Source organism: Phaeoacremonium minimum (assembly GCF_000392275.1).
Source record: "Phaeoacremonium minimum UCRPA7 unplaced genomic scaffold PA7_03_scaffold_607, whole genome shotgun sequence".
NCBI lineage: Eukaryota > Fungi > Ascomycota > Sordariomycetes > Togniniales > Togniniaceae > Phaeoacremonium > Phaeoacremonium minimum.
Genome location: NW_006921509.1, coordinates 100,919 through 127,190, shown reverse-complemented (window position 1 = coordinate 127,190; position 26,272 = coordinate 100,919). Strand labels below are relative to the sequence as shown.

General features: G+C 52.4%; 7 protein-coding genes across 7 annotated transcripts; 3 read left to right on the top strand and 4 right to left on the bottom strand.

Annotated features, from left to right (window-relative positions):
• Positions 1 to 339: 339 nt before the first annotated feature.
• Positions 340 to 2,029, top strand: UCRPA7_8748 (putative alpha-tubulin protein; the record flags this gene model as incomplete). The annotated part of the gene is made up of 5 exons (XM_007921259.1): positions 340 to 356; positions 425 to 499; positions 554 to 663; positions 1,023 to 1,144; positions 1,538 to 2,029. 5 exons carry the CDS (start codon positions 340 to 342, stop codon positions 2,027 to 2,029), a joined length of 816 nt encoding a protein of 271 aa, XP_007919450.1.
• Positions 2,030 to 6,464: 4,435 nt separating this feature from the next.
• On the bottom strand, positions 6,465 to 7,218 carry UCRPA7_8747 (hypothetical protein; the record flags this gene model as incomplete). Its single annotated transcript, XM_007921258.1, has 2 exons — positions 6,465 to 7,130; positions 7,207 to 7,218. The coding sequence occupies 2 exons, from the start codon at positions 7,216 to 7,218 to the stop codon at positions 6,465 to 6,467; spliced, it is 678 nt and encodes a 225-aa protein (XP_007919449.1).
• An 849-nt stretch (positions 7,219 to 8,067) lies between these two features.
• Positions 8,068 to 9,480, bottom strand: UCRPA7_8746 (hypothetical protein; the record flags this gene model as incomplete). Its single annotated transcript, XM_007921257.1, has 2 exons — positions 8,068 to 9,111; positions 9,187 to 9,480. 2 exons carry the CDS (start codon positions 9,478 to 9,480, stop codon positions 8,068 to 8,070), a joined length of 1,338 nt encoding a protein of 445 aa, XP_007919448.1.
• Positions 9,481 to 10,368: 888 nt separating this feature from the next.
• Positions 10,369 to 11,764, bottom strand: UCRPA7_8745 (putative transcriptional activator hac1 protein; the record flags this gene model as incomplete). The annotated part of the gene is made up of 3 exons (XM_007921256.1): positions 10,369 to 10,763; positions 10,841 to 11,388; positions 11,448 to 11,764. The coding sequence occupies 3 exons, from the start codon at positions 11,762 to 11,764 to the stop codon at positions 10,369 to 10,371; spliced, it is 1,260 nt and encodes a 419-aa protein (XP_007919447.1).
• Positions 11,765 to 16,568: 4,804 nt separating this feature from the next.
• Positions 16,569 to 17,464, top strand: UCRPA7_8744 (putative snf7 family protein; the record flags this gene model as incomplete). The annotated part of the gene is made up of 4 exons (XM_007921255.1): positions 16,569 to 16,619; positions 16,726 to 16,803; positions 16,898 to 17,113; positions 17,180 to 17,464. 4 exons carry the CDS (start codon positions 16,569 to 16,571, stop codon positions 17,462 to 17,464), a joined length of 630 nt encoding a protein of 209 aa, XP_007919446.1.
• A 468-nt stretch (positions 17,465 to 17,932) lies between these two features.
• Positions 17,933 to 21,931, bottom strand: UCRPA7_8743 (putative antiviral helicase ski2 protein; the record flags this gene model as incomplete). The annotated part of the gene is made up of 3 exons (XM_007921254.1): positions 17,933 to 18,613; positions 18,679 to 21,640; positions 21,714 to 21,931. The coding sequence occupies 3 exons, from the start codon at positions 21,929 to 21,931 to the stop codon at positions 17,933 to 17,935; spliced, it is 3,861 nt and encodes a 1,286-aa protein (XP_007919445.1).
• Positions 21,932 to 23,972: 2,041 nt separating this feature from the next.
• On the top strand, positions 23,973 to 24,754 carry UCRPA7_8742 (putative nadh-ubiquinone oxidoreductase 21 kda subunit protein; the record flags this gene model as incomplete). Its single annotated transcript, XM_007921253.1, has 4 exons — positions 23,973 to 24,032; positions 24,094 to 24,110; positions 24,169 to 24,374; positions 24,474 to 24,754. The coding sequence occupies 4 exons, from the start codon at positions 23,973 to 23,975 to the stop codon at positions 24,752 to 24,754; spliced, it is 564 nt and encodes a 187-aa protein (XP_007919444.1).
• Positions 24,755 to 26,272: the final 1,518 nt, after the last annotated feature.

Here is a 26,272-nt window from a genome sequence, read left to right as displayed (position 1 = left end):
ACCTCCTCTCTCTCTCTCTTCTTCTTGTTTTCTCGAAACCAAACCAACAAGCAAACCTACTCCTTGTCTTTCTTAATCCCAGCCAGAGCTTCCAAGCCCGTGACATCTTCAACCGGATAGTCAGAGCTCCTATGTCTCCAGCTCAGCGCCGATGGCCACGGCCACGGCCGCGGGACCCATTAGGTGGTCCCTCTTTCCGCCGCCGCCGTTGATGGTGGCCCGCTTGGCTTCAAGCTCAAGGAACGAGATGTAAGTGACCCATCGCTAGACCACCAGATGGATCAAGTGAATTCGTGGCGTGGACAAGCATCTTACAAGTCTGTACATCCTACCAACACCATGGCAATAATGTGCGGGTGCCTCGCGGGTTGCTCGCGGCTGACATCCCTATAGCTGTCCCTGTCCCTGGCCATGTCCCGACCAGCTTCAAGCCCGATATCTGCTTCGAGCCTCCTCGCAGCATCCTCAACAGCGATCTTTCCAAGATCAACCGTGCTGTGTAAGTCGATCCAAACCTAATCGTTGTTAAATGAATACTGAGTTTGTGATATAGCTGCATGCTGTCCGACACCACTGCCATGGCAGAGGCCTGGTCTGCTCTGTCCACCAAGTTCAATCTCATGCACTCCAAGCGTGCCTTCGTTCACTGGCAGCTTGACGAGGGTATGGGGAAAGACAAGTTCTCCGAGGCGAGCGGGCTTGGGGTGCTTCCAAGCGTGGGATTATGAGAGGCTGCGGGGGATTTCCCGGTTGGAGATAATGATATTGATGGCTGAGTATTACGCTCGCTTCGGGCTGTGTCCTGGGTACGCGTCTGCATGGGCTTTGGTTGGAGAGAATGTGTCTGCCCACTTCATAGGAGGCATAATATCACCTCTTCATTGATCATCGCTCGCAATGTGTTGCGTGTTCTGGTGTTGAGGTACGCAAGAGCACGAGAGGCACAGATCGTAGCAATCCTGACGAGTCCTACCTTACTGTCAAAGTTCCAGGAGAACAGGCTGCAGTCTGCAAGCTTCCAGGTACCATCGCAATCACCGTCACCGTCACCGTCACCATCATCATCACCGACGATTCCAACCTCACCGTCAAGACCAGATTCGATGGCGTCTCCTCACGGGCCGCAAAACGGCCAGAACGGTATGTACAGGACAGACGACGTTTGCAAGTGATCCAACGGGCCCCTACCTGCGCTTTACCTTCCTCTGATATACTCTTGCTAATACGCCATCTCCTTGTTCCAGGGACACGGCAAATAAGCCTGCCAACTCCCCAAGGATCACAACTAGAACCAGCAAACCCCCGACTAGCATCGGAGCCTTTGAATCAACGCCTGAAGAGACGTCGCACCTCGGCCGGAATTACAGTTCTAGCCCCGGCCGAAGCTTCTCACCTTGATTTTGGAAGCTTCCTCACTCAGAATGTAGGCGGACTCTCCACTTTGGCTGTCTACCCGCTTCTGCAGCTAAACGCAATCACTCTGTCATACGATGATGATGCTAATTCACTATCCCCCTACTAGGTCCGTGATGAGTAGGACTCATCTCTCAACAAGTTCAAGGACACCACAAGTGTAGCCATTGGCCAGGTCAGCGGCAAAGTTAAAGCGTTACGAACCAAGGCCGCAGATGCCCACACCTCTCTCGTCGAAGCCCAGACCAAAGCGGAGGAGGCAAGGACAACCGCCCCGACAATATTCGCAGTGTCAGGTGTCGGTGCTCGCCAGGCCTTGGAAGATGGTCTTGCCACTGCGATCGCTCAATACGAGAATGCCGAGAAGAAGCTGCAGGCCTACTCGAAGCTGTTTTACGCAGGAGATATGAACGAGGTCGACAAGGCATACCGCGAGAGCCTCGCCGTTGCATGCGCAACTGCAGAGACAAGCGTTGAGACAGCCAGATGCACGCTTCGCACTGCCGGCCAAGCTCATGACGAGAGAAAAAAACAGCTGGGTGCTCTGGAAAATGCTGTTCGTCACGCAACGGCGACAGAGGATACCTCGTCGAGGAGCTCCAGAGAGCCGAGATAATGCTGCGCGTCGTCCGGCGATACAATGAGGTGTTGGCACTTGGTCCAGTAGATGCGGACCACACTTTGTCAGAACCTCATGGATATCACACCATTATCATGGACACCTTTGACGACTGAATGACTGATTTGCTTGGCCGTTGCTTGGCCACGGTATGCGTAGTCCACATCATTTACTAGACTTAGACCAGACGACCTATTAGGATGTGTCTGGGCACGCGAGAGACGCGAGTCACTGCTCAGACACATATTGTTATAAACAAGACTGGAGAACACAATGAACATGTGGATACCGGAGAGGAGGAACTGGGGTGGATGGCCACGGGTCCTGAGACATGAGCCTCAATGGAGGGGGGTTGTATGATCATGCTTTCCTTCTCCAGATACTGATGGCATAAACTATAGAATGCACTCTGTACTTCCGTTGTCCTGCAAATGCCTTTGTATTTAAAGTGAGGTGGAATGTAATGGCTTGTGGGGGCGGATGGTACAACACACCCGCCGCCCCCCTAATTGAGCCGCACCCACTGCCTGCTCACGCCCAACGGTCCAGGCTGCACCCTGCAACCGCACCAACCACACCTCCAAGTGGGACCGCGGGAGCTGTTCAATGGCAATGTAGTTAATTTCTTCCTACAACCATGTGAATTTAGTCAAATAGTAAGATGCTGATACGCCTAGCTCATACAGATATATCACCAGTTTTGTCACTTCGAAAAGTCTTCAACTTCAGCGTTTCATTTGGTGATACTATACATAGCAAGTTTCAGATTTCACTTAACTTTCCATTGAGGCATGGAATTTTCCATCCCACAATCAACATATCACTCTTTGATCTCTTGCTTATGGAATACATCTAACAGGTATCAATTGGAAATCTTGACAACACGCACAGATGAGAGACAAACCTGGCACCTCGGGCATCCAGCTGGCTCTGTCCTTACAGAAGAACTCTCCCTTCGGCGGAAGCTTCTCAGGGTCATCGAACGTACCCCAAGTAATATAGCGAAACTTATCGGCTGCTTGCTCCTACTTGCAGTAAGCACGTGCGTTGTTTCTATGCTTGTTTCGATATCCTTACTCCGTACTCGCATAGAAATGACCCACAGTTGTCGCAGAACTCTCTGATCACGCCGTTTTCCTGTTTGAATAGCTTCGGTTTCCCATTCTCATATTTAAACCTGTCAAGTGGGATCTTCGAAAAGGTTGGTTAATGATATAAATAAGCAAGTAGGTAGTCGTCATGGCGGACCTTGGTTGTGAGCCCATAGTTGGTACCGAAGGCTTTTTTGCAGCTCGAGCAATGACAGAGGGACGTTCGAGCAGAATCCAGCGAGTCCAGGTCAACAGAGTATTGGATGGTCTTACAGGTACAACTGCCCGTTAGATGAAGAGGCATGGTGCTTATGACATTGAAGGAATCTTGACAGAGAAAGAGTTGAGAGCCGTGTTGTATTCCGGTAATGGCGATCGTGGAGTTATTTGGTAGAGCATTTACTCCCAAGTTGAAAGTGTTGTTTATATGTGATGCACGGATGATGAAAGGCTTCGACGCTAAGAAGTCGGCGATCAACTGACGTCACGATATCTCGTACCTCTTACAACAAACCGTCTTTCTCTACCTACCTAAGATGCCACCCCAATATATCACAATAATAAGTTGGAAAGCAAGTTGTCAAACGAGTATTAAGCCAATAGAGCCAAGTCTGCCGAATTCAAATTCACTTGCTAGGAGTAGAGGGCTGTGTCGGTTAGCAAGACCGTCAAGGCTTACTAGCAAATGAATCTTCATGGAATGCCATCGAGTTCTCTCGCAAGACTGTTATAGTACACGAAAGTTACATTCTCTAAGATTTTATCCCCATTTATTCGCCACTGAGCTTCACTGTGAAGCCGGAGTCCTGAAAAATTGGTGGATTCGGCACTGCGGCATGTGTATGGGTTGACAACGCAAGGTTCCAACTCCAAGTCTATAGCCTACATCACTTCAACCAAATCTCCCACTGGGTATTTCTAAGTAGTTCCAAATCTCTTCTATCTGTAGAGCTCTAGCTTTCCTAGCCCTATAGAATTCCCTTAATTCTAGTATACTTAGTTATATGAAGATATTATGACTGAAACATCGTGACCAAGCAGGATGTAAACTTCTGCTCATTGGTTCCTGAGCCTCAGCAGACATGACAAGAGGCCAGACTCTGCCTTGCCGCTCTCTCCTGGCACGAGCGACCCTGCTGGTGAGATCATGCTCGCTCGCCCATCAAATTCGACAGATGCCTGATTGAAGTACCAGGGTCAAGGTGCCAAATCCCCGCACCCGATCAGATTCAGTTAAGCTTATTGATAGTGTCAAGCCAGCGTAGGTTTGCCCTTTGAAAGCCCAACCGCACTGCATGGGTCAGTTGCCCTGCTGGTAAGCGCCATTTCAGCCCCAACCCTCGACGTTCCAATCAGCACGGGGGTCGACTCTGCACAATCTCCTCGCTCCCGTCCTTTTTTCCCCTCAGACCCCTGCGAAGTCAAGAACACAGTGATAAGGCGCCTGTTCAATAGAGGCAAGTATGGTGGGCTTGCTGCTTCGAGGCTTCGCATAGGCGGTGGTAGGTGTGCTGTCTGTAATTTATATATCTAAATAGTGTGACCGGCCCCTTTCGCAGGCTCACTGTCCAAGCAGATGCGAGTCTTCACACCTGATTGACAATATGTCGGCTAATAGACTTCTAGAGCTTGTGGGCACGTTGACCGCTTTGGGGCTGATTGAAAATAATAACACCACCGGCCCGCTTGGCAGCTCGTTGGACGCGCATTACTGCAATGGGGTGGATGGGCTGTCCATGTCGTTGTTATGTTCCGGACCGCAATGTGCACCTCTCATCGACAACCCGCCGTTTTCCCTCCAATGTAGCGAGGCTTCATACGCCGACGGTATGCATTGCGAAAACAATCGTCAATGTCTACCCAAGCGAGTTTACAATTCTATTCGCTTCACCAGTAACTGCACCCACATGGATATACGCGAGTTTATCCTTGTGAACAGAACGGACCTGTCTCTGACGTCGAAGCACATTCTGGACGGGTCATATCCAGCTGCTTGTCGAACTGAGGCCGGGGAAAGCGCACTCCCCATCGCAGACGCGGACGCAGACGAGACGACGTGGACATGGACGGATCTCGGGGCCTCTGTCACATCGTTCATGCTCCTCCTGCTAAACTGGATCCTCCCGAGCACAACACCATCTTGGCCATGGGCTTATCACGAACCGTCGATCAGGGGCCTAGACCCGACAACCAGTCCAGTGTCACAGAAGCTAGCCGAGGTCGGGCACGGGATGCTCAACGACACCTACCAGGGCGTGTGCACACAGGTATCCCGGGCATTGGCGTCCCTCGTCGCCGACATGCGCTCCGGCTCGATCGGCGCCCTGCGCGAGGCGGACGAGCGCTTCACGCTGGGCCAGGGCGCCCTCGCGATGAATGCCACCGTCGCGGGGCTGCTCAGCAAGGGCGACGACGTTCTTCAGCAGGAACTAGGCGCCGGGAGTGCGACGGGCGGGAGCGGGAGCGGGAGTGGACGCGGTGGCCTGGACATGCTGTGCAGATTCGAGCTGCATCTCCTGGTGGCGCAACTCGTCGATTGGACGTGGCAGCAGCTCACGCTGCCTCCGCCTCCGGGCTGCAACGCCGCGGACTTTGAAGGCTCGGAGGTCTTCACCCTGGATCACGAGATGAGCACGGCTGCTTGGCCAGACTGCCGTTTGTGCTGTGCTGCGTGGGCTGAGCACGACTATGCGGACAACGGAGGGAGATGTAATTGCTGTCATCCGGTGAGTTGATACATGAACCCCCTTTTTCTGAGGCGATGCGAGTCGTCGAGGCCGAGGCCGATGCTGATACCATGCGGTAGGATGATTGGGAGCGTGACGAGACGCAAATTTGCTGCAGCGAAGCTTTTAAGAAAAACTGCTGCACCTGGGGCTGTAGGGCCTTGGAGCGTGACTTTGTGGGATGACATGATGATGGAAATGGCATCAGGATACCTATCTAGGTATCTAGGCAGGGCTCATTCATGGATGAAGAGGCTTGGTGGTGGATCGATCCTTCTCTTGCGCCGTTCTTTGTTAGGCTAGATAGAGTCGTGGAGGGATGTTTTAGTCTTAGGAGACTACATCAGTCCAATCGCATGATACTAAGCAATGTGTGACAGCCGAGGCTGGAGACGTATCTCTTCACCTGCTTGCAGCAGATTGTAAATAATGCAGAAACTCATAGACTTGAATCTGACTATATAAAGACAATGCCTAGCAGTTATAGGTTTCTAACAGTAATTCAACTATCAATACACCTATTATATATCTATAACTATCTAAAATTAATAAAACAACTTAAACTTTTAATTTATTAAATATCTCTAACCTGAATTATAATATAAATTATATCTACTAAACTTCAACATATTCACCAAGACGTCTAAAATCAGCAGGGCCAGTGATTGGATCAACCTGTCTGCCTAGCGGCGTCATATCCAACATGGTAAACGTCCCAAGCAACTTGACGACAGAGTAGGCCGAGTAGGTGTAGAACACCTCGCCGTCCTGGAGGAAGAACACGCTGATACCGGGCTGCTCCTTGTCCTTGCTCCCTTTCTTCGCTTCCTCTGGCTCCGCGCACTCATCCTGCTTGACGTGGAAGTCATGGTTGAAGTCGCCCCGGGCGCTCGAGACCCACGGGAAGGTCCAGCCGTGCCTCTTCTTGTACGCCTCAATCTTCTCAATCGATGCGCGCGACACGGCGTAGAACGCCGTGTCCTTCGACGCCAAGTGCGCAATGGGCGGGAAGTGTTCGGCCATGAAGCTGCAGCCAGCACAGCCGTCGGCCCACGCCGGGTCGAACATGAAGTGATAGACGATGAGCTGCTTCTTGTCGCCGAAGAGGTCCTTGAGGGACAGCGTCTCGCCGGCGCCCGTGCGGAACGTGTACTCCGTGTCGATTTTCACCATGGGCAGCTCGCGAAGCTGGGCGGCGATCTCATTTGTGGCGCGGAAGAGCTCCTTTTCCTTCTCGATAAGGGCCTTGCGGGCTGTAAGCCACTCATCGTAGGTTGCAATCTGAAGAGAGACATGTTAATACAAATTCTGAAGAGTGTTACTGTTCTCATGTGGCGAGAGCGGAAGGGAGTCTGACCTTTCCAGGCATGACGAGTTGATAAGCGGTTATGAGAGCGATAGAAATGTTCGTCTAATTGGCTATGTGGGATGGTTTGATGGCTCCTCAAGTTGACGAAGGACGAGAGTCTTAAACTTGGAGTTTTATATGCAATTGCTGGGTACGTCGTACACTATAGTCGGGGGCAACAGTCTGGCCGTCTTATCATGTGTGAGTTCTGGGCTGGATCGAGAATGTGGCAACTGGTTGAATTGAAATGCAACAAGGACAATATCCACGATGATTGCAAGCCTAAACCTACCTCACGTATTGACTGTCTAGAATGCCATGATGCGAGACCCATTCCCGATTAGTGAACTCTCCGTCGATTCCCCTTGACTGAGCTTGTGCTTTCTAGGCAGAAGGGGCCGCTTGGGAGACATGGCTTGCATAAGATCGTCTGTGGTGGCGTTTGGGGAAGCCAGTAAATCAATTGAACGACAGAACGCGAATGCCACGATAAGGTAGGGCAGGACGCGAGCTGCTCGCACGCGATGTCACCTGAGATGGTGTAAGGAATATGCCGACCCAGGTTACCTAGGCAGGCATTAGGCAGCCAGCGCAGCACTCAATATCAACTACTATGCGATCCAAAATTCGAGCTACAGCTGCTAACGCTGTCATGTGAAATGTGTAGATACCACAGCATTGTCAATTCGTAATGGGATGGCATTTGTTCGTTGGAAACTCTGTTCTCGAATCGACTGTCAGTCACACATGGCTGTAATTCTGTGGATTTAGGTAGATAACGTGCTCATTGTTGTGTGCTATCTATTCTGCGTCTATCTTGTGAAATAAACATGTCAAATCGCCACAGCTCAAATTGAAGGACTTCTAAGTCTATGCTGTAAGGGACTTGGCGTCTCCCTCCTTCAGCTTGCCAGCAGAAACGAGGCGCTTGACCTCCTCCGACCAGACATTCTTGATCTCGTCTGCCACCTTCAAGCCGTTGAGCTTGCCAGCCAGAGCAGCAATCTCATCGGGGTCAATCTTGCCCTGGACCAGCTCGACGTCGCCCAAGACCGCATCAATAGTAGCGGCTGAGGCATCGCCCGAGGCAAAGTAGTTGGCGTCCTTGACCGAGCCCTTGAGCACGCGCTTGTTCTTCTTGACGGCGTTCTTGGCAGCCTCCTTTGCCTTCTTGTTGGCCTCGCGGTCGGCCTTGGCAGCCTCCTCGGCCTCCTTGGCCGCCTTCTCCTCGGCCTCCTTCTTCAGACGGGAGTCCTCGATGGCCTTCTTCTCGGCCGCCTCCTTGTCGAGCCGCTTCTTGTTCTTGGCGGCGTTGGCCTCCTGGCGGAAGCGCTTGATGCGCTCGTCGCCGGCGGAGCAGTCGTCGAGCAGCTTGCGGAGGCGGGCGTTGTCCTCGGCCTTCTTCTTCTTGCGAGCGTTGGCGTTCTTGCGCTCCATGTGGCGCTTCTGGTCACGGTTCTCGTTGTCGTCCGGCACGTCCTCGTCGAGGTACTCGAAAGAGCGCCAGCTGTCAAAGTTGTACCAGAAGTTGTAGAAGTTCTCGACGTCCTCCTTTGTCGACTTGTCATCGCCGAACAACGGCACCGGGTGCGTCTTGCTGAAGCGGGCCTCGGCCTTGAAGACGTTGCCCCAGAGCTTGTAGTAGTTGCCCTTGGCCAGCTGCTTCTTGGTCGGCGGCTCGACGTCAGCTGCCTCGTCGACGGAGTCGTACTGGCGGCGCTTGACGGGGTCGAGCAGGACCTCGGTAGCCTTCTGGATGCACTTGAAGAAATTGTCGTCCTCGGCGCGGCCAGTGGCAGCCTTCTTGTCGGGATGATGCTTCAGGACCTTCTTTCTGTGAGCACGCTTGATCTGGTCCTCAGTGGCCTTGTATCGATATCTCGACAGACCCAGAACCTGGTAGTGATCTTGCTCCTAGAGATGAGGAATCACACGTTAGTAAAAGTCACTACAACAATCGGCGGCTGCTGGTTGTCCGTGACGGCTTACCTTCCAGTCCTTGGCCTCACGCTGCAACATCATTGGGTCCTCCGGCTCGCTGATCTCGCCATCGTCCTCATCCTCAACCTTCTTGGCGCTTTCCTGTGCCTGAATCCGATCATCCTCAGAGAATGTTCGCTTATGTCTGGCTCGGCGGGCATGGGCGAGGAAGTGAGGGCCTATCGGTTCCAGGCTCCTCTGGGTGGCAGCGGTGACCTTGCCGATGGCCTTGAAGTCCTTGTCTGCCGACCAGCCAGAAGGCAAGGCCGGCAGTGGCTGAGCGACAAGAGTTGCGGTTGCCATTGCAGCGTAGCGTGGCAGAATTGCAATGAACGCCTTATCGTTGTATTTTCTGAACGGGAGATTTTTTGGATCTTTTTTTTTAACTGCCCCGCGAAAGCCCATTGCTTAACATTTTGCTCCACTTTACGGCCATCAGCCAATCAGGCTCACTTGTAGACTTGTCCACCTCCTCCATCGCTGCCCAGGTGTAGGGGGTTCAGTCTACCCAAGTAAGATATTTCTCAGAGATCAAAAGCCTATGAGAAAGCAGCCCCTATCACAATTACCATCCAAGGTATCTTCGACATTCATCCAAGCCCCATCCGGGATCATTTCAGCGCAGATCTTCAATCATCGCAGCTATCACTGAACCCTGGCTTTCATGGACACACAAGCACATAGAGCATTCTTCACAAGACACGAAGTTGTTTAGATTGTCATCAGAGTTTCATTTTTTCCATCGTAGATAGATAGTACTAGTAGTACAACCACAGTTACATGAGCTTTGCTACATGCCAGGACGCCTCGTTGTGTCCTGTGGACATGACGTTTACCCCAAAAATAAATCACAACCTAGATCGACGCCGTTTCCCGCAGGGAATACCCTGGCCTTGATGCTGCTCCTCGAAGCCCCTTTTCGCTACTACTTTTAATACATATTTCTGGTTGTCTGGTGTCGTTGTCTGTAGGACGCTGTTTGTTTTTCCGGGTCCCGACGGGATAGGAGTAACAAGTCTTTCCCTTATTTGTAACCTCTTCTCTTCGACTTTGAGTGCCCACAATAATGTGAGCAAGACCTCCTTAGACGGCAACTTGGCTCCGTTCAGCCACCGGCCCTGTAGATCAGGCGCTGCCGCTGCCGAACTCCCGGCCTTCTCTCCGTCGACGATCCGGTCAAACTCACGTCCTTCAGATGACACCAACCGCAATACCTCCATCGTCGCATCCATAAGCGGACGCGCCAAGACGGGGCTGCAGGTTAAGATCTTCCGGAGTGATTTGAGCCTCAGATTCGTGGACCGGAGAGGGCTGGTTGTTGGCTGCGAGGCCGCTGCCAGATGAGACTGGTGCGGTTGTCGCTTCGTCGTTGTTGAGGAATTCATTGATGTCGAAGAGGTCGAAGTTGTTGTTCGTTGCCGCCGTAGGCGGGAAGGGGAAGGCTGCGTCACCAGCCAGATGATCGTATTCAAAATCGGACGAGTTGGGGGAAGAGAGAAGCCCGCTTTCAAGGACATAGCTATCTGCGTCAATGGCCGCTGACAGACTGAAAGGATCGTTGAGGTGGAAGTCAGCAGCAATTGGAGCTGCAAGTACAGAGCTAGCGCCGGGTGCAGCGGTTGCTGCGAGGCCAGCCACGATTGCGGCATTTCCGCCGACTGACACTGCAGGCCAGAGCACAACACCTCAGCAGGATGTTGTGTCACGTCGGGGGAAATGTTCTCAATCGCAGCAGCCTCGGCGGCAGGCGTCGCTGTCGTCGCTGGCTCGTCATCTTCCAAGTCCTCACCAGTCTCCTCCTCAGGGACAGGGCTGAGGGCCGGGGAGAGAGAGGCGGGGTTGACTGTGTTGTTTGACTGGGCGGACATCAGAAGCTCGTCCATCAGGGACGGCTTGTTCTGGTCCGCTGCGGAGCCGTGGCCATCTTGTGAGCCAAACAGTTCCTGTGAGAATGTGATTGGGTTGGGCCGGAAGGAGTCAAAGGCTGAGGAAGCCACTCCGGAGTCTCGTCGAAACTTATTCAACTGTTCGGCCAACATCAGGTTTGTCTTTTGAGCGTGCAAAAGAGCAGTCTCTAGCTCCTTGTTTCGCTTCTCCAGCGCCTCGACCTCAAGGCGCTTTCGCTCTCGGGAAGACTGGGCAGCGCGACGGTTGCGGAGGACGCGCTCGACTCGGCGCTGCTCCTTCTCGTCGTCCGTCTTGGCTCGCTTCCTGCAAGAAGATTAGCATGAGATACAAACACGCGCTGACTTGAATGGAATTCTACATACCTCGGAGGCAGGTTGGTCTTGGGCTCTGGAAGGACTTGACCCCACGACTTGCGCTTCTTGCTCTGCTTCTTGTCACCGGTTGGTGCATCTTCAGGAGCTGGGGTTGAGGCGGCGGACATGGTCAGACCGGCCACATCGGATGTCTTGTCCTCGGGGAATGACTGGGGTGTCATGATCTCCAAGGGATTCATTGTGGTAGACGCGGGCGTGCCGAAAAGGGATGGGTACATGTCGCCGGGAGCCGACAGGAAGGACTCGGCTGGCGAGTTCTCGAACTTGATGTCGGGAGAGGCGGTTTGGCTGCTCCAAGAATCCATTGTCGCTGGGAAGACACGGAAACGAAGGGGTGAAGGAGGACTTTGTTGCGGATGTCTCTTGAACCAGACTGCGGGTGCAGGTTTGAAGCGGTGCTACAGTCGTCTCGCAGGTGTGGCGAGAAGATGTGATAGTAGCTCAGCAGCAGAATTAACTTGCAGACAGAAGAGGTGAAGAGAGTAGCCGCGTTACAGCAGTAAAGAGGTGCCGTCCTAGTTCCTCAATACAAATACGCTGAAAGGCACAGGACTAGCGGCGGTGCATAATGCGAAGAGTGCGATGACGACTCAGGCCAATGAGTCACGGTCAAGGCCGTTTGGTGGGCGGCAGAGAGTGGCAGGCGGTGTGGTTGGCTGCTTTGACGATGAAGACACGGTGGCCAACTCAATGTGATAGCAGTAGACTGACTACCTTTGCAGTGAATGGTGCCTGGTATTGGAGGGGGTTGATGATCTGATGCCAGGAACAACGGGAGCCTGGCCTGCGGTGCTGTGTGTGGGCGATGTGGCCTCTTTTATCTTGAGGACACGTTTGTCCCAAGAGTCCCAAGGGGCTGACAGCCTCAGGCAGCCACCAGGTACATCCTGCGCTCTCCTGGCATGTGGCAACGTGATTGGTGGGGGAATGGCAGGCGGGATGGTGCTGGTGGAACGTGGGAGCGCAAAAGCCCAAATTGCAGCTCCGAACGAGGAAAGTCAAAAAGAGGGAACTCGGAAGGGGCTCCCCTGATTTTGCCCCCCCTTGTCAAGACTCAACAGTCCACTCCACGCCCCCAAAGCCCCCGTCGCTCTTTCTCGTTCTCTCTGCCCCTGGCGTCCCTTCCGTAAAAGTAAATAGCCCCACAGTTGCTTGTACCCTCCAGAAGCAAGCCAAGGTCTGCCGCCCCCCTTTTATTAGGGTACTTGGTAGGTAGCCTGCCTACCTAGGTACTCGGACTCGTAAGAAACGTGTCGCCGGCCTGCTGCAGTACGAGACACACACACAGATATTGGTTTTATTGTACAGTGTTTTGATGTATTATTAGTATTATCTTCCAACAAACCAATCCTTCTGCTTGAGATCGTCGGAGTGCCTGGAATAGCTTTGTGTTGTCGCAGGTCAGGCTGCCCATCTGTAGATCAGCAAGAGACTTGAGTAATCTTGATCTATTCCCTTGCTTGTCTGCACTTTGCTTTGTCTGGCGAGGGAGGCTCAGGAGGTTCCTAGGGACTGTCCACAAGGGAGAATTGCATACTGCCTTGATTGCGTAGCTGCAGCTGGAGGTACCTCCCCTCCTCCCGGTCGTCCTGTGCCTCCGTAATGCTTCTCCACCTTCTCAGAGTTACGAAGCAGCTAAGCGTCTCGAGGTACGTAACAGCGCATACCTGACTTTTACGCTAAGAATACCATAGCACATTGCAACTAACTATCCATGTTTCCCACAGATGAACCCGTCCCAGCGACTTTAGCGAGTCTGGGTGTTTAACCATTTTGGTAGGTGTTGTGGATGAGTGGTATGCATTTTGGAGGTGCCTCAGCCAATGTTACATGCACGGGCGAGCCCAGTCTCGCCAGTCTTGCAAAGGGAGGAGAGGAGAATAGCGAGATACCGATACCGATAGATGGCCAGCCCACGTTGGATTGAAGACCTTCCTCCCTTTTCCCAGTCGTGCTCCTCCTCTCTTGGCTTTGCAGGTAGCATATCGCATATCAGCCCATCGCAAAAAGGCAGAAGTCCTGTATCATCATAGGTACATGTAGCTGGGAGTTGCAGACAATCACGACAGATCGGGCCACTCAGAGCAGCGGGTCTGCGGTGCCATGGCGGCGATATGGCGGCTGTGCTCGCTGCTTGCTGACGCCCATCTTCTGCGCTCCACGGCGCTGGTGCTTGATGATGCTCTCGTAGATCGGCGGAATCATTGCGGGCTCGCACTACGTGCTGACTTCTGAGTGTGCGCCAACCGGTCCTTTCAGCTCTAAACTTAGCACGCCGCTACTGTCCTCTCGCTGACGTTATGCATCGACAATAGGCGATTCACTCGTACTATGTAGACCATGACAATGGGATTTCCCCCTTTCTCGTCTCCTTCTGCAGGAGACCGATACGATATCATGCGCTCCATAAGCTGATTTTGATTGTCCTGATGTCTGCATCGAGATGCCACTTTGAGCGGCTTGGGTAGCTTTGAAGAGTCACCTTGCCAAATGCGTGACAATCATGCCCGCGAACCTATTTGCCCTACAGTATAGGCGTGATATTACCCGACTTCCTCAATAGGCAACCCAGCACGCCCAGATACCAGCAATCCTACCTTGAGAAATCATCCAGGCCAAGCACCTCGATGGAATGGAATGGGACACGGGAAGGGCAATGCATGCTAGCTAAAGCGAAACCCGCCGGCAGTCAAGCGAAGCGTAAGTTTCTCCACAGCCTTGGCCGCTCGCAAACCACAGAGCCACCAGAGCACACACATTTGCTGTTCCGTGCATCCAGGTGGGTCGCTTTCTTCGAGCTTCCATCAGCTTCACAAGATCCAGACATTTCATTCCAAACACAATATTGGCCCAGGCGCTGTTGCTCCGGCGGGCGTTTGAGCTTCCCCAGCCCTCGTTTCGGCGACACTCTATCTCGAAAATTTAATGCTCATGCGGACAAGAGGATACAGCCTGATATACCCCGGACGGCATGAGCCCCGGGCGGTCACGTATGAACCACAATCCACCTGCACCAGCCGGATTGCGGAACAAGAGCCGGCACTTTACGCGGATGAAATGCATCGAGTCTACCGGGATACGCAGAATTCTAGATTGCATCCCCAGTATTCCAGTTTCTTCGCCTCTCGTTGAAGGCGGGAGATGAGTGGTTTGAGGCAACTGGCTTCGGTTCGGATGGCGTTAACATGTTTTGCCAGCACACCAAATCTGGATTCTGAGCATTATCAAGATTCTGCAACGATTACCCCCTCTAATAAGCAATGGAAGATCCGGAGCCCATGTGTCTACCTCCGTAAACTCCAAGCGTGCATTTCGTCTCAACCCTGCCGACATTATTAGCTGGAAGCTGAGATGCCGATTCCTCCGCCATTGCTTGTCCCCTTGGAGCAGTGCAGTAGCTTCGGGAATCACAGCCGCACACTCCCCTTTTGAGCGGTCCCCCGTTCGGGAGCTGAAAAGGGTAGACTTCCAATTGGATTGTTTCGAGGTTGTGTATCCTCTCCCACCGTCTGTAGTATGTTCCCCTCAATGTCCAATATTAGTCGGAATTTGAACGCCACCTCTCGCCCTTGATGCACGCCTTGGCCTCAGCACTTAGCTGGCACGGCTGCTCGGGCTGGTACTCTGCGAGTCTCACATCCATGGGTGCTTGGGTTGTTCGACAAACAATCCTGTCAACGGCTATCTGAGACCCCGTAGAGCCTAGAACCACGTCTAGGTCCGCCTTTGTCCTTCCCGCAGCTCTATTTCCCAAGACTAGAGCACCTTGAAGAGAATGGCATCTTTGCCGGAACACATAGCGCAAGATGGACTTGTTTGAAGACGACGATCAACTCGGTTCTGCGCTCAAGCAAGAGAACGGTGGAGAAATGGCTCCTGGTGATCCGCATAGTTTACTACTGTACCTACAACAAATACAGCGTCATAGATGCCCATCTTTGTGGGCAAAGTGCCCAGACTCCCTCACATTAGGGCTGTGTCGACCAGCGTAGTCTCTGACGAACACAACGAACTATTGAAATCCCCCCTTTTCGATGTGCATGTCGATTGTTTCAGAGCCGCAAAACCGCTCCGTCGAATGAGGCAAGATCTCGCCGTCGCACAGACGCTCTCCATGCCATTTTCCGAGATCGCTTCCAGGGATCGAGGGCTCGCTTCCGTCACATCTCTGCGGGGTTCAGGGGCTTTGGCTGGGGGCGCTCTTCAGCAGCTGCCCCTGTCTCTCCTGAAAGGGAAGACCTGTTCCAGCCAACAGCTCATCGTGACAGAAAGTCGTTGTCTTGTCAAGGTATGGGGTTTGCATCACTGCGTACGCGTACTGTACGCAAGAGTTCGCATGGAACTCGAACCAAGTAAGATGTTACTGGCTGTGGTGGCAAGTTCCCCATGTTTGCAATCACCGAAGCGAAAGTACCACCGCTTGATTTTCTGTATTTCAGCAGCTTTAGGGGTCTTGAAGCATCCCCTATAAGGCGGATTTCCTACCACCAAGCAGCAGGAGAAATCTTTAGCTAAGTCAAAGATCATGAGCGGCCTCGAATGAGCTAATAGGAAAGACAACCATATGGCGAATTAGCAGCAACATGAACAACAAAGCTACCGCTTCTTGTCCTGTTACTTCCCCCTCAATGTTAGGTATAGATGTAAATTTGTTTTGACAGGCAGGATCGAAGGCAAAGTCTCATATCACTGTAGCTCATACAGTGTAACGATAAAGCAGTGGATATTACTCTATTATATTCCCTTCAAGGAATACCTATGTTGAGGCGGGCGACGAGATGTTCAAATAGTAATTGCTTGCCTTCAATTCACCCTTCGCCCAGGACTCTTCGAAGGGTGCTGTAACGAGCGTGTGGCTTTCCGAGGCGCAAACTGCGTCATCTGTGGCTCAGTGGCCCCACCATTGAAGACCGTCCCGCCAAGCGGCTCGACCTGCCCAAGAGTGCCCGTGTCAGGCGGGGGAGCCTAGACCACCACCATGCTCACGGCCAGCCTTGGTGATCATATGCCTTGAGCCTCTTCCAATATCATCGCCACATTGCAATATCTTCAACCTACACACTACCGACTCTCCCATTCGTTTTCGTCGCTCGCACCAAGTCCGCAAAGATGTCGCAACGACAGATGGCGAGGGACATGCAGACTGAGTTCCAGGCGAGGGTAAGCCGCATCTCCTGTCACTCTTCCTTATCGCGAAGAGGACATCGCCTCCCCGATTGCGCCTCTGTCTACCGTTATGCGGAGCTAACGAGGTTTGTGACTATAGTTCAATGCGAAGCAAGCCCGTCGAGAGGCTCAGAAGGCCGCAAAGGCGGACAACGAGCTGAAGAAGCAGATACAAACGGTCCGTCTCCCTGTCCAACGACTCATGCGCCTCTCGCTCCTCCTATACAACAAACACCGCTCGGAAACAACAGGCTGACATTGTGTGGATATAGCTGCTCAAGAAGGGCGAGACGCAACAAGCATACCAGAAGGCGCGCATGCTGCTGGCCAAGCAGGCCATCGCCCAGCAGATGGACCAGGCTGCCGACATGGCCGAGCTCTCCGTAGCCCAGATCCAGGCCAACAACGCCATGAACCGCATGACGAACATGATGGCGCAGTCCTCGAGGACGATGAACAGGGCCCAGAAGAACATGAACCCCGAGAAGGTATGACCTGTCTGCGATTTCCGTGTCATGATATCTAAGTACTAATCGCGTTGCCTGCTTCGATAGACCCTCGTTACGCTCGAGCAATTCAAGAACCAAAACGAAGAGTATGCCATGTCCAACAGCATCTACCAGGACGCCATGACAACATCTACGTCGGTGCAGGTCTCCGAGGATGCGGTTCACGAGCTGCTAGGCAAGCTGGCCGACGACGCCGGGGTTGAGCTGTCACAGGAGCTGGCTTCAGCGTCGACATCAAAGGTGGAGCCCGTCAAGGAGACGGCTACGAATGAGCCGACTGCTGAGGAGGAAGATGCATTGCAGCAGCGCCTGAGGGCGTTGAGGGCTTGAGTGCATAGGTCCTGGATGCAAAGGTCGATGGTTGGGGCCGGCCTCACTTGTGCCCTGGGAGAATGTCTGGCGTACTTGGGCGTTTGGGACTTTTCATTTTCATAGTATGATCATACTCGGCTCTCGTCGAGCCCACTAGCAGTGCGTCCATCCAGTGCCTTCAGGTAATGGCTGAGTTCACAAGCTGTTCATAGAGACCTCTCACCAGGCCACCCTTCACTTTACACTAGCGAAAGCAATAGTTACTGGATACCTTGATTCTTGCAAAACTTTCCTGGTGATTCCTACATTGGGATAATTTGTCTATCCATCTATGCTTTTTCTTTACCGTAAATGCATACAGTGCCTCATACTCATGCTATGCTATCATGTCGTCTCTCATAAGCTCCTCCAGGGCACTTTCAATTCTGATACAGCAGTAATTAGGGAAGGCCCAACATGCTCATATCAATGCCACCCTGCTCGTTCCTACATGTAGAGACTAGCAACAGCGGTGATGTCTCTCTTGATCATCTCCTGCGCCGTCTGCATCTTCTGGTACAGCTCCGGATCGCCAATGATCCTTGCCGCGTTCTTCACCTCACGGCACGTCTCGTCCAAGCGGGTGATAGTCCGCACAATTGTGCCCTCCAGCACATCAGTCAGATCGGTGATGTTCTTGAACGACATGCCACGTGCCCATTCGTAGACCACTTCCATAAGACCGAACCGTGGCCGCGACACAAAATCGTTCGATTCCTCAGAGGACTGAATCACCTGGTGTCTTGTCTGCACCTCGTTCACCTTCTCACTGATCTCGATGATCGTTCCCATACCTCGCTGGAGATTGCCTGTCAAATTGGGCACCGAATCGGTCTTCTCCTGGAAAACGAAGGCCGAAAGGAGCGCAGCAATCTCGGCGGGTTCGTAGTCAGCGAGGACATTGTCGAGGATGAGTTCCGTCAAGACAAGCTCATCTCCTGAATGGATCTCGCAGGCAACTTTGCCTTTAAGCTGTATACGTGAGCTCTCGTCAATGAAACCCAAGTCCTTTAGAACCTCGATTCGTTGCTCGTAGTCAGGCAAAAGCTGCAGGTTCTGGTCGGACAGAGACTGGCGTAGCTGAGTGATGTGCTCCTTAATGAGCCATTGGTCATGACACATAGCAAACTATCAAATCATTAGCATGTGACGTCGGGCGCAATTACATAAGACGAGATAAGTAGCCGACTTACGTGCTTGATGAAATGCTTGCACGATACAGCCTCGGAACTAGAGGCCGTAATCTCTGCTTGTTTGCGCTTGCCAATGATTTCCTGTAATTGGAGGCTCTTTATCTTGCTCAGGTCCATCTCGTCCCAGATATCAGCAGTCCAAGATTTGCAAATGGTATGCAATTTTTCTTTTGCTTTCTGATGAGAGTCGCCACCCTGGAAGATGTCCGGTAGGACACCCTTCGTTAGGTGTGTCGTCAACAACTCAATATCCGCCAAAGGTACATGAAGAGTCTTCACGTGGATATGCTTCTTTGCTTGAGGAAGTGGAGTCAGAAGTCCGCGGAACGTAGGCACGAACGGAAGCAGATCTGTCGAGTCACGAGTCTCCCTCTGTGTCCTGATCTCAAGGACATGCACGGTCGGGCCAGTGGTCGCTGTCCCCTTGACACTCACTCCCTCAGCCAAGAGGACGCCAGATGTTCGCACACCGTCTTTGTTGTAAACAATAAGTCTGCCAGGTGTAAACATCTTTCGGCCAATAGGGTTGTTCAACAAGCCCTTGTAGAGCTCTTCTGTCAGTTGTTTGTAGTCTTGCGAAGCCTGGTGGCATTCGTCCATGTGGACATCGCAAATCTCACACGAATCTCGTTTAATTTTTGCGAGATCGGCTTCGGATACTTTTACAGCCTTTTCATGCTCAGGCAACAATTGCTGTGTAGCATGTTCTGAAAAGCTGCGCTTGATCATTTCCTCAATCTTGAGAGCTTCAACTCTCAATAGGTTGAGAATCATGTTGTATGTCAGACGGAACTGTGATCGGAGCTTCGAAGGCTCCCCTAATATCATCTTCTGTAGATCTACGACAGGTGGCGCCTCGTCTCCGCCTGGCGGCACAATGATAACAGACCCAACAGTATCAAGGCCACGGCGACCAGCTCGTCCGGCCATCTGAGTGTATTCACCTGGTAGGAGATCCCGGAAGGAATGTCCATCATGCTTTCTATACCCAGAAAACACAACCGTTCTAGTGGGCAAGTTCAGGCCCATTGCAAAGGTCTCTGTAGCAAACAGAACCTTCACAAGCGTCTGAGCGAAGAGGATCTCTACTAGCTCTTTGACAATGGGAAGCAGGCCACCATGATGGACAGCGATGCCGCGCGACAAGAGCTCCCTCAGCCTAATAATCTGTGGCAGAGCCCGATCTTCTGGCTTGAGTCGTGCCACCGACTTCTCGATGACCATGTGGATGGCACTCTTCTCGCTGCTGGTACAAAAGTCCTGGTTGCTCAAGGCATCGGCATTTTCTTCGACACGCTTCTTTGAGAATACAAAGATACAGGCCGGAAGAAGGCTGGACTTCTTGAGATATTGCACCAAGTGCACCCACAGATTCTTGTCTTGGGCTGCTGAAGTAAAGCCACCAGGCCGACCAACACGGCCCATATGGCCTGGGTTATGACTTGCGCGAGGAGGGCCGCCCCTGCCTCTTTGCTGTCCTCCACCTCGACCGCCACCTCCTCTTTGTTGGCCGCCTCGTTGATTATTTCCTCGTTGCCCACCACGCTGATTGCCTCCTCCTCGAGTATTGGCGGCTGCCTCTGGAGCTTTTGTCTTTTCTCTCCCTTGCAGCGCGTTGTTGGCCTCCTTCCAGCCCTTCTCTATGAACTTCTTTCCGGAGTCTACGATCTTGTAGATGTTCTTGTTCGCCCAGAGGTAATGTTCCAAGGGAACTGGTCGTTTTGGCGTTGAAATGACATAAATATCCTTCTGCTTCGTCCGGCCAACCCATGAGGCGAACTCGTGAGTATTTGGCACCGTCGCAGACAGCAAAATGAGGGACACATAATCGGGCAGCATAATGATGACCTCCTCCCACACAACTCCTCGTTCGAAGTCGTTGACATAGTGGACCTCATCAAAAATGACAAACTCCACGTCTCGAATAAGATCCGCCCCTCTGTACAGCATGCTTCGCAAGATCTCAGTGGTCATGATTAGACAGCTGGCCTCAGGATTGATCTGAACATCTCCGGTAAGAATACCAACATCCTCGAAAGTCTGCCGGAAGTCGCGGAACTTCTGATTGCTCAGCGCCTTGATTGGCGAGGTGTAGATTGCCTTGGTCATATGCTTTGCAGCTAATGCAATGGCATACTCGGCCACGACAGTTTTTCCAGCAGACGTGTGAGCTGCCACAAATACAGAGTCACCGCTCTCAAGATGGTAGATGGCTTCTTTTTGAAAAATGTCCAGCTCAAAAGGCCATTCCCTGGCTGGGTTTGGTACCAGCTCGTCGAAATTGGGTATCTCCCGCTTAATGTCGACCATGTGAGCCCACTCGCGGCCAGCTTTCCTAGCACTGGAAGCAGCAAGGGCTCCATGTGGCTCCAGGGCTGGAAACTCAACGGGCAATATGGCATCAATGTCTTCATCCTCGTCTTCGGCCTCCGACTCATCGGTCCCATCTTCCAAGGCCGCATGGTCGGTCTCGGCACGTTCCGGTAGCTGCTCGGGCTCCTGATCAAGCTCTTCCTCGATCGCCTTTGCCTCGTCTTCGCTAGCCTTGCTCTTCTTCTTGGAAAAGTCTATGCCCCTTGACAGACCAGGCGCGACCTCAAGCAGGCCTCCCTCGGCACCGAGTCTGATGACCCTCTCGAGTTTGTTGGCCGAGCCGCCACCATCATCACCGGTTCCCCTGAGTACTTGGTCCTCTAGCGCCGCGGTGGCCTCAATACCTTCCAGTCCTCCAGGCGCGAACGGGAAGAAACCGGCAGCTCCTCGCACGAAATCAGCTCGGGAAGCAGGTTTGCGCAGAAAGGATGTCGAGTTCTTGGCGGTAGCACTATTCGCAGGAACTGTGACGTTTTTGTAGCCGGTGACTCTTCCCTCAAGGCCTTGTCGCAAGAAGCGTGTCACGGTCCGGGTTTGGGTCGGCGCTACCTTGAAGAGCTCGGTGTAATCGACAGGGCAATCCCAACGTCTAGCAGGCAATGTTGTGGTTAGTTGCAACATAGAACAATTTTCATTCTCTAAACTATCTCATGAGGGCTTACTGCTGCAGTCGATTGAGCCATTCGGTGGAGAAGGCAGTCGAGGGCGATAGGTATTTCTTCTCGAGCTCGGTCTTGAGCGCCGCGGGGTCCTGTCTGCGGCTGGAGCGAGGAGCTTGCTGTGAGAGAATGTTGTCGGTATTTTCACCCTCGGTTGCCGCTGACCCCGTGTTGCTAGCCAGGTGAAGCCTGTGCAGGGCTTCCGCTAGATTGTCTGCCATCGTGGTGGTGCCGTTGCAGGGCGATCATGAGAGCAGCATTGGCGGATGGATGGAAAATGGTCCTAGTAAGGCGGTAATGACGTTGGAGTTTTCGCGGTGCTAGGTACCGTCGCAGGACAATTTCAACCCCACCAAATGCTTGAATGTCTCTAGCTTCACTGCACACACACGCCAATGTATGACACCCAACACCACGGCAAGGATATTTACAGCTTTTACTGACACCAGAGGTCGGCACGCGTATTGCGGACGGCGAAAGCTTTGCCTCTTCAATGCTTCCATGTTTTCACCTAGAATAGGCTAGTTCTTGGGTACCTCGAATGTTACAGCGCCCCCTATCCAGTGACGGCTGTCTTTCTAGAACTCTGTCATGTAACGCCTTGATAATAATCCCATCATTACAAGATCCGTAAATCATAACCGTGTCAAATCACACGAATCATCACCAAAGTCCATCCATCTCGGCCATAGCCTCTTCCTCATCCTCAAATGTTGTTGCCGGCGGGTGCGACTTCGCAGTCGCAGACTTGTCCGCTTCTTCAGCCATCAAAGCATCGAGCTCGTCCTCGCCAGTACTCGCCGAGTTTCCGTGTAATCTCCCATCACCAAAGATACTTTGTCTCGCTACAGTACTTGCTTTTGATGGCCCCGGTTCATTCGCCTCTGCTTCTGCCATCAGGGCATCGAGATCATCTTCACCATCCTCCACTCGTGATATTGCTGATGAAGCGCTCTTTTGCGGTGCTGATCCAAATATACTTGTTGGTGGTCGACTTGTAGATGCAACTCTCTCAGACTGGGCCTGCTCGTAGGCTTCCGCTTCAGCCATAAGCGCATCAAGGTCGTCCTCGTCCGGCGGTCCTCCCCCAGTGGCTGCTACGTGACTTCCTGTGTTCTTCGTCTGCCCTGCCCTTTGTGGCGTTGCGTTGTAAATATCCTCTTCATCGAACAGATCATCGATCCCGGGTGTTGTACGACTATGCCCTTGGCCATTTATAGAGCTTTGCGCTGCTTCAATGGTCGCTGGCTGAGGAACATGATCCGTCTCCTGCAAGGTATCGTCACCACTAGTAGGTTTCCCCTCGTTGATCCAATCCATGCGAGCCTTGTGCATATTCTTTTTGTGACCAACCTTCTCCACCATTGCCAGCGCATCGAGAAATTTAGCCTTGGGGAACAGGTCGTCCAGCCAGAGCTGGTAGAACGATAGAAGTCGTGCAGCATCAGAGAACTAAAGGTATAAGTTGAGTGACCCAAATGAGCGTCGTATCGACCTACCTCATGCCCTTTGCCCTTCAATTTGAGACCTCCAGCACGCCGTCGCAGTTTGGTAATTCCATTCTCTGAGAGCAATCTGCAGCACGGTGGTTAGTACGGGTCGAGCATGCAGATGCGAGGAAGCAGCCTGACCGTGTTTCGTCCAACTTCACTCGAGGTTCCCGAGCACGTTTCTGCACCGAGACGGCCTCATCAATTCCCAAACCCTCCGAATCTTGCCGCTTATTTCTTGCTTCATTGGCATTTGGGGAGCCAAACGGATCGTCTTCGAGATCTCCATCGAGGAAGTAGTTCTCCAGTTCGTCAAGCACCGGCCGCTTCGCACCGCCTCTCTGGGTATCTGTCTTCGAAGGCATCCCTGACACTGGAGCAAGGAATACACTGCAATGTTATAAATAGTCTGCTAGAGCCGACGCTCTTTTGTATGCTCAATTACAGGTGAATCGCTGAGCGGGACAGGCAGGACAGAGATGTGCCTAAAAGGTCGATACAACTTAGACGCGTCTCAAGATCACTGGCGCGTCTCCTGGCTAAAGCACCCTGGACCTGCACTTACACCTCGGCCCACCCAAGGCAAGGATGCCCACCTAGATGGCCCGTGCACGCTTCACACCAATCCCAGCTCTCCGAAACTAATCCTCCTACAGAGTAGCCTGAGGCACTCACTTTTCAAGGTCGATTTCCGCGAGCAACTCCATCTCGATCATCACACTGGAGAAGAGGTCCTGTCGAGCTCAGCAACAGCCGAAGGCCACCCCAAACCATGGCCAGCACACCGTCGCAAACTTACATACCGAGCAAGGTCGCCAAGACCGACTATCCGGTAAGTTTCGATGCCATTGACTCCCTACAAACCTCCGTCCGTTCGCTAATGCCGATTGCAGCTCATCGACAATGACCCGTACGTCTACTCCCGAATTGACCTTCCGCGACGAATCTTCTGACTCAATGATATACAGGCACTTTAAGCGAGTAATCCGGTATGCTCGGCCATCCGACTACGCCCATGGCGCCGTTGCCGCCGCCGCAGGCCCTGGTCTTCTCCTCGCCATGGAGAAATTCGCGCCTTCACACGTCGGAAGAGGAGGATTTGCTCAGGCCATGCGACTAGGGGGCTTTATCGGTGTGGCGGGTGGATTCCTATACTTCTACCAGAGGTCAATTTGTGCGTAACGTCCAACCGGGCACTGGGATGTGCTCCATGTCGCACGACAACCCCTTGTCCTTGACATTGTTGATCAACAGCTAACGGTGCATCACACAGTACGATTCTACGGCATGTCTGAGAACGCGCGCGAGGTCGAGATGGACATGAAAGAGATGGTCGCCAAAGTCAAGGCTGGAGAGCCAATCTACGGAAACAGCCAATTGACGCCAAATATGCAGGGTGTGGCCGCGAGACAGTCTAGATACTCAGCCCTGTTCATGGCCGTGATGCCATGGTTCAACTTTGTCAACCACAATCAACACGGCGTCGACACTGCCAAGTACTATCAACAAGCAGAGCGGGAGCTCGAGGCGGAAAGGGCAGCCAAGGGACAATGAGACAGGAAATAGGTCACGATGGGGGTGGAGCTGCTGGCATCGTACGCCTGCATTGTACATAAGTCTGGTCATCCTAGATCTTTCGGCTCAAAGAGCCATGTTGAATTGATAAAGTATGTCGACGTCGGAATCGGCGCGACGGATGCATTCCCGCCGGGACACACCTGGGCCATCCGTGAAAAGCAATGTCTGTACCGATCCTCAATACGTGATCGGATAGTCAAGGGCGCTTTTGATTTCTGCAGATCCGTGTGAATAATCAAGGTCATGTCTTCGTGTATAATATTCTTATTCAGTATTGGTTGGCGACTCTCTTGGAGTGTTTTCGACAAGCTGAGCCATCTCTCAACTTCCCTACTTTACGAGCGGCTAGGAGGGTATCATCATTGCCAGTGAGTTGAGGGCAATTTGGGAGTTGCAAGCTGCTTGCTTGTGAAGCTCTTTCTGGTGGTGCCCATCTGGCCTATCGCCGTCGGCGATGCTCATGGGAGGCTCGTTCGGACTCAGCGGATTCTCCGCCACAAGCAAACACCGCCGGTTGCGCGGATGCGACTGCAAACCGCAGTATTACTGTCATCTTGTCATCAAATGTTACCATTTGCACATGATCCGAGCCTTCGGAAACCACAAAGCCATGCGCTCCGGCCATGTTCAAGAATGGCTGGTACAGCTCAGCTGTCCACCACGCCACCTATGGAGCCTAGCAAAACATAAGTCTCGGGACTTTCTCAGTAGTATAAATAGGTCGTTGCGCCCTTCTTGTCGAGCTGGAATCTTCCCGCAGGCACTTATCATTAGCACTATTTGTTGCGAATCCTCATTCTCATTTCAATTTCTTTAGGGAACAAAACGGGCGCTCAGACTGTTCAAGATGTCAGAGGTAATCGAAATCGGGGCCATATTATATCCCAAAGCAGACAAGGTGGACAGAGTAAGTCAATTATCGGTTGACTGCTATATGCTGTGCTGATGCAACCGGATAGGCCATGGAGCTGTTCTCTGCATTGTGCGATCATGTGAAAGCAACGGAACCAGGTGCTTTGTCATACCAAAGCTATACAACCCAAGGTGCAAACCTTGAGCCGATGATCATTTTCTTGGAGAAGTATGCCTCTGGTCCTTCACTCGTTGCAAATAGTAGAGCTTACAGGTCTAGGTATGAAAATCAAGCGGCCTTCGAGAAGCACAGGCAGGGCACGAAGTTTGCAGAGGTGTTCGGTATCATAACTGCGGAGGGCATCATGGAGGCGCCTCCTAAAATATTTACTATGAAAAAGGGACCAGGTTACACCCAAAAAGATTAATCCATGTGAGACAAAATGGTCAGGAGCTTCTAATGCCTGTCATACATTGATAATTAAATAAAACGTAAGCTAGACAGGAGATGTACGAGATGTGAGGACAGTGAAGTGTTAGCTAGTCACAATTTTTGCATGGACATCGCTTTTGATCAGCTGGGTGGATTATGTTAAGAACTGATCTTACCGAGAAACCACTGTGTATCATTTAGAAATAACT